We start from the raw sequence: 7,387 nt of genomic DNA, 5'->3' as shown, positions 1-7,387 counted from the left end.
TTATGGTTGAGAGCACACCACGTCGAGTAAAGGGCTTTTGCTCTTGCGGAACGTCAAATGTGACCGTGTCAAATTACGCCTAAACTATGCTGTACTGGGAGCTTGTCTATAGACAGATCAAGATCTTTGATTTTCCTTTGCCCTGTCTTCAGGTGGGAAAGCATTCATCACTTACACTTTGTTGGAGGAAATCTTGTGGAGACGTAGATTGGAGAGTGCAAGCATTTTCTGGGCTCTTTGTAGAACATCGATAGCCTCAGCTACTGTTGAGAAGGACTTTAATGCGTCATCCACATGGAAATCCTGTTCTATGAAGTTTCGAGCGTCAGTTCCATATTCACCTTCTGCTTCCTTTGCTGCTGTCCTCAACCCGTAGATTGCCACTGCAAGAGAGGGACTGTTGCCGAAGACATGCACCCTCATGTGATAGTCCACCACGTCTTTGGTCAGGTCATTATCTTTATACCGCAGGAAGCGAAAATAATCTCTGTGATCTTCCTGTACAATAAAGCAGTAAAATATCTGCTCGATGTCAGCCGTGATCGCAACAGGTTCTTTTCTGAAGTGAAGGAGCACACCTATGAGTGTGTTATTTAGGTCAGGTCCTGACAACAGTACATCATTGAGGGAAACTCCATCAAATTGCGCAATGGAATCAAACACCACACAGATCTTCCCAGGCTTCTAAAGGTTGTTTATGCCAAAAATGGGAATATACCAGGTCTCTTTATCCCCATCATGAGGTGGTGCCTGTTCTGCATGTTTGTTGTTGAGCTTTTTTGCATAAACTCAACAGAATGTGCCGTCATGTTTGGCTTCTTGTCAAGCATACGTCGAAGAGACATGAGCCGCTTGTGGGCGTAGCATCTGTTATCGGGAAGTTTGCGCCTCGGGCTACGAAACGGGAGTGGGGCCACCCAGCTGTTTGTGTCATCTTTGAAGAATCCTTCCATCTTCTTCAGAAAGATCATGTCTTTGACTGAATGTGCTGGGCGATTATCTTCATTAATGTGTGAGAAGACAGCGTCACCAAAATTCTCAAATGTGGGCCTGGCGTATGGATTCGAGAGTGGCAGTGGGTTGCAAACAGTTATGTTTTGACTGTTTGTGAAGTTTTCTTTTACAGCAAAATTACTGTCACAGGGTGTGAGATAGCTTGGGCGTCCATTGTCCAACACATGTGTTTTGAGAGTGTTTACTTCACTTGGCTTATGGGCGGAGCCGAGACACACATCGCCGATAATGACACAGCCTAGGTCAAGCTTCTGAGCAAATGGGTCATTGTGTCTGCCACTGATTTGCCTTCTCATCTTGTGGACTCTTGAGAAGGTTGCGTCCTATCAGCAACAATATGTCAGCGTTTGGATCAAGGAGTGATATTTCGGAAGCTAATGCTTTCAGATGGGGGTGATGAAGGACAGCTTCTGCAGTAGGTATTTCTTCCCTGCTGTTGGGGATAGTATTGCACTCTATCAGCGTAGGAAGTGGAAAGTTAATTTTCCCGTCCAATGATTGGACTACGTAGTCGCAGGATCTTCGGCCAGTTACTTGGGTTGTGCCAGCACATGTTTTCAGCGTGTATGGTGTGGCCATGCCTTGTACGTCAAATGCTTCAAAAAACTCTGTCTTTGCGAGTGATTGGTTACTTTGATCGTCTTTTATTGCGTACATCTTTTTCCTATTGCGTGGTTCACCTTTCCGGAAGACTTGTACCAAACAAATCTTGGAGCATGATTTTCCTGTGATTTGATTTCCACATACATCTGTACATTAAGCTGTAACATCAGACTCTTATGCGGGATTTTGCTCCCCGCCGTTCTCTTCAGCAGAGAAGTGAGGTTTAGATGCCACTGGTGCTGGACCTGGATGGAGAGCAGCCAAGTGTTTGTCACTGTCACACTCTTCACACTTGATTGTGACATGGCCGTCCTTGGCTCGATGGGTGGTGGATGCACGGCAGCGATAACAGATGTTGTTTTCTTTGATTACCTTTTTCCTGTCCTCAAGCAACATGTTCCTGAAACCTCTACATCTCTTCAGTGGATGTGGTTTGTGATGTATGGGACATTCTCTTTTGATGTCTTCCTTTTCTTCCTTTGTGTTTGTGTCTGTTTTGTGTACCATTACTGACTGTTTTTTGTGGTTACCTTGAGTTCTTTCTCTTTTGTTGCTAAATGTAGGATTGTTAGATGGGCTGTAAGTTGTGGTGAAGCTTGGATCATTTCTTGATTTGGCTTGGCTTTTCAAAAATTCCACAAAGAATGAGAAAGTTGGGAAACTTACATAATGGTCTTCTTTATATTTTGATCATACCATTGTCCACCTTTCCTGAAGCTGAAAAGGAAGCTTCTCCACAACTGGACTTACTCCTCTCGCTGTGTCGAGGTAGCTCAAACCTGGCAAGTACCCATCAAGTTTTGCTGCTTCCAGTTCACACAGTAGATCTGACGGATCATGAAGCTTGTGTTGTTCTTTGTTGGAAAGCTTTGGAAAGTTTTGAATTCTTTTGAAAAGGGAGTTTTCAATTGCTTCTAGTGATTCATAGCATTCTTCTAGCCTGACCCATATCATGTGCAGACCAGCAGGTGGATTCTTGATATGAACTGATTTTAATCTCTTAGCATGTTCAGAAGACTCAGAGCCCAGCCATTTAATAAGGAGGTTTAGTTCTTTGCTGGGTGTAAGACCTAGGTCTCTGATGGTACTCTGGAATGTGGCTTTCCAGCTTAGATAGCTCTCTGGCTTGTCGTCAAATTTTGTCAGATCTCCTATTACTAGTTGACTTCTAGCTAGGAATCTGGCAAGTTCATTGGTAGTGTTTTGAGCCTGATTTGACACTGGTATCTGTTGTGGTTGTAACACAGTGTGAGGAGCTTGGTGAAGTAAGTCTCTTTGTCGTGGTTGATTGGTGCCCTCTTGTGGCTGTACTGGGTAATGAGCTGGCTCTCGTTTTGCATGGAGAGGTGTGTACATTAGTGGTGAATGTTGTTCTTGATTGGTACTATTTTGTTGAAAAGGCACTTCAGTGTGAGGTGGATCGGTATGACTGTGTTTAAGTACTCACTTACTTTTTTTCCGTAGTTTGTTCAAGAGGCAAAAAGCTTAACTGGTCACTTTGCTCAGTGACGATGAGCTGAGCTACAGCCAACTCCATTACTTCCGCTTTAGCAATGGCTGCATCTGCTTCTTTTTGAAGGTTGAGGACATCCGGAGTTGCCTCTAATCTTGCTTTATTCACTTTAATGTCCATCTCTCTCTCAGCATAAGCTAGCCTTGCTCTTGCTGCTTGAGCTTGTGCTTGTGCATGCTAACTCGACTTGAAGCTGTGGATCTTTTTGATCCAGCAGACGATCGAACAAACAGTTTTCCTGAATGCACTAAGGACTTGGATGAGTGAGGAGAGCATGACATTTTGCCACTGTGTGTTCCTTCTTCATTCTTTTGGTTTTCAGCTTGTGCTGGTTCCCTGAGTGTTCAATGTGCGTCAAATTCCACTAACCGTCACCGTGGTCCCTCGCGGAGTGCTAAGATTTTACTGTACCGTTGCACTCAATGTAACTCCTGTTATCTATTGAGATTCACAGCCAGGTTAACTTGCAACGTTTCCTCCAAGGAACAGACATTTGTTGTAGTTGGCAGGATTTATTACAAAAATGTGTGAAACTGGAATACAGATACAGAAATATGTGTAAGTAAGAGCTAATAAGTAAGGCAATAGCAAGCACTACGGCACATGTAGTTCGTATCATTCACCATCCAAATGCATAAAAATAGAAAGCACTGTCATTTACAATGTAATAATTATGCAAAATAAAATGACTAATAAAAATTACAAACTTAAACTTACTCTTATTGCCACTCAAAGGGGTATAACGAACAGATGGATTAGATGAAAAAACGACACACTTTTCTTCTGCGCAGCCATTTCTACGAGAGAAAGCTTCCCGGTACATCACTTCCTGCAATAATTCCCCGGCTGAGTTCGCTACCCGCAACGCACCTATGCCCTCTAGTGACCAACAACAACAACAACAACGAACATGGTCCAATACATTTATTATTTTGAGTTGAACAAATGTAAATCAGCTTACACCAGTTAGAGTACTTACATTGTTTTGGCCTTATTTGATAAAAAATGAGTTTGACCAACTCAGTTAAATCATTTTACAAGGAGGTATTTTGTTTATTTTGGTTGCATTTGGTAAAGATGAGTTCGACCAGCTCAATTAAGTCATATTACAAGTATGTATTTGGTTTGAGTGGGCTACATAAATTCAATGGGTGGCAATCCTGCCCAAAATGTAATTGTGTTCATCCAATGAGCTATTTTTTTCAGTGTACCAGCAGCCGGTGAAAATAGACATATTGCTCCATCTTGTGATCGGATTGGTGATAAGTTTATTCAAACTCGCTGATCGTGATCGATGATCAGCCCCGAAAACCCTGATCAAGTATTTTGAGTAGCCTGTGGTTTTCTCCCATGGCCAGCAGGAGACGATTACTGATTGCACAAGCGACCATAAGCTACAACCGGGCCTTCTTGTCACTTCATGCATTCTCTCAGGAAACAGTTGATAACAAATAACAACAACAAAAAAAAGTTGTTTTACATAATTCTTACCTCTTCCTCTACTCTAATTTGCAAACAAATTGGGTCAAAGTCTCTTTCTTTTTTATAAACATTTTATAAACAGTGAGGAGGGTATTGTAAAACAGTCAATTGAAGTAATGTATTGTTTAGTTTTTCAAATTAATTTGAAAGGTTCAGGTCAGTGGTTAGGAAAGTAGGCCCAACAACGGCTGGAGCTATTTTTTTATTTTTTATTTTGGAATTATTTGTCTCTTTAAAAAGAGGTTAATTGGGTATCATAGATAATTTTGAGAACAGTTGTACACACGTACACGCGCACGCACGCACACACACACACCCACCCACACACACACACACACAGATGGAGAGAGAGAGAATATGTTTGTATTGTATTTATTTTAATACTTTTTCCAATTCATTATAATTAAACTAACTCTAAATAATGCATTTAAAAAATATTATTTTTTTGTAAAAATGTACTATTTTCCATTTAGCCTTTGATCATTTATTTCAGCTTTGTTTCCGCGTGATCAGTTATACCAATGTAACGAGAGTTAAAAAAAATAGTTTACAAGCATACAATTATTTCAGCAATGCCAAAATAACATGCTGTACTGTTATTTGATGTATGGTTCAGTGTGTGACAAATTATTTAAATCCCCGCCTTTTTTTTAGTATATATATTTTTATATAAAAAGGCTTGGAATAGATTGGATATACTGTATTGAGTATTGAACATACAATAATATACACTTCTGACTAAAAATGTGGACCATGTATCTACATTTCTAAACGTACATCAAACATTTTGGACAGTCAGCTTTCAGAGTTTTGCACAGCAACAAACAACTGAGTTAAATGATGCCCAGGTTTTCATAGATGACATCATCAAGAGAGGTGTCAGATATTTTGGTAGCAGCAATGCTGCTGGCTAAGGATGAAGAAGGGGGAGGTGGGGTTGACGAGAGACTAGATGATGGGGGGGTTTTATTCACTTTAGCATAGAGATGGGCAAATGGGTCTGGTTTGATTTCGTCTTGATCAGAAACGTTGTCTTCCTTGGTTACGGGTACAGTATAAATTGGTTCATCCTCTTTAAAATTGATAATCTGTTTTTCACTCCAACTGGCGTTTGGTGCATTCTTGTCCAGATTGACTTTATCATATACCTCTGAATAAACAGAGTCTGGATGACTGATACTGAAGGAAGGATTTGTGGTTTCTTTTGAACTTGGTGGATGAAGGGGAAGAACACTAGCGGGGTCTACATATATATGAGGTTTAGGTACATTTTGGATGCAGTCAGCTGGGTTGGCATATTCAGCTTCAGGTTGACAACCATGAAGATCTCCAGAGAGTTTGTCAAGTATAGGGACCATTGGAAGAGGCATGAGTGTGATTGGGGCTGGCTGGACTAATTGATTTTCTGAAGAATGAGCGGAATCATCTCGACATCCCACATTGTCCTCTGTGGTAGGAGATGGCTTTATCTGTAGCCTTGTATTTTCCAAAATGGAGGCTATACTGGTCATACCCGGTAGTTCGGGGTGAGGGGAATGAGCTTGTATGTTGGGTACTAAAGCTTTGTCCTCTTCCTGGTGAAGGTTACCTGACGTGACAGCTAAAGTCTTTTGTTTGATTGTGCTCTGAATCCGGTTGAATATTTTCTCAGATTGCTGTGTTATAAAGGTGAATGTTCCGGGACCACTGTCACATCGTCTTCCTGCTTCAATGGTGAAGGTCAGCTGGTAAAAAAAACAAAATAAAAAACATGTTACTCTATCCTTGCAACCCTGGCCACATTGTGTTACTGGCACAGGACAAGAACCCTATTAACTATAAATGTTTCTGCTAGGCCTTATTTGTGTCCAAAGCTCATAAGTATTATCTTCGGGTTAGACCCTCAAAAACAGCTTTTTAAAAAAAAATATATATATATTTTTTCCAAACAGCAAATTACCACAGCAACAGTGTGCGACAAAATTTCAACATCTTTAAATGAAACACCCGAAGTTTAAAGACGATCAGATAAATCCTGTGGAAAGTGTTCATTGACCTCTATAAACAGCTGCATCAATTTCCAAAGTAAAATCAAAATGGTGGACTTCCTGTTAAATTTAGGGTAGGACTCTGAAAGACTTTGAAGGTCTTGGGCAGTTAGTTACATACATTACATACCTCTGGTTGTACGTTTGTTAAAAGTGAAAAGGGAGCACTTGATTGGCCATTTTTAAGAAATAGCACAATAACCCTCCAAAATTAAATGTTTTTGCCAGTCCTGATGTGTGGACAAAGTTTTAGGAGTTTTTGATTCAGCTTTCAATAATTTTTAATCTCAAACTTGTTTTGATGAAACAACCAAAGTTAGAAGACGGTCGGATAAATTTTGTATGATAGGTTTGTTAAAATATACCCTCTATGAAAAGCCAAAAATGGTGCCCAATTCCAAAATGGAATAAATACTATTGTCTTGAGCAGTTACATATGCCTCCCGATTGTCACAGATCTAGGTGAACAACCGAGAATGCTTGGTTAAAGATTTGTAGGGAACGCCATTGAGCCATTTTTTAAAAACCGATTAAGAAATCTCCAAAATACTGACTTTTTTATGCCAGATCTGATGTGTGTGCAAAGTGACTGAGTCTTCTTCCTGAGTTTTTGCCCTAGTTTAGACGCTCAAAAACTGCATCATTCTTCAACGATATCAAAGGTTCATGTTTGGTTTTATCTAGGGATTGGCGTGTCAATCCTTTGGTATCAGCATATTGATACTCACATGCTACTCATTTGGCATCG

At 40.4% G+C, this 7,387-nt stretch overlaps 2 protein-coding genes across 5 annotated transcripts in view; one reads left to right on the top strand and one right to left on the bottom strand.

Annotated features, from left to right (window-relative positions):
* LOC147145439 (uncharacterized) overlaps nucleotides 1-7,387 on the top strand; it is a 78,659-nt gene that overhangs the window by 13,394 nt on the left and 57,878 nt on the right. The window lies entirely within an intron of this gene.
* Nucleotides 3,623-7,387, bottom strand: part of LOC147145440 (docking protein 2-like) — a 42,812-nt gene continuing 39,047 nt past the window's right edge. For both annotated transcript variants that reach the window (XM_086032532.1, XM_086032531.1), the window contains exon 7: nucleotides 3,623-6,336. In XM_086032532.1, the coding sequence (XP_085888658.1) occupies nucleotides 5,446-6,336 (891 nt within the window). In that variant the 3' untranslated portion in view covers nucleotides 3,623-5,445. The remainder of the gene's footprint in view (nucleotides 6,337-7,387) is intronic.

Source organism: Filicampus tigris, chromosome 6, assembly GCF_054856515.1.
Source record: "Filicampus tigris isolate MCC_2025a chromosome 6, RoL_Ftig_1.0, whole genome shotgun sequence".
Taxonomy (NCBI): domain Eukaryota; kingdom Metazoa; phylum Chordata; class Actinopteri; order Syngnathiformes; family Syngnathidae; genus Filicampus; species Filicampus tigris.
The sequence above is the reverse complement of the archived record's forward strand: the minus strand, read 5'-3'. Positions and strand labels throughout refer to the sequence as shown.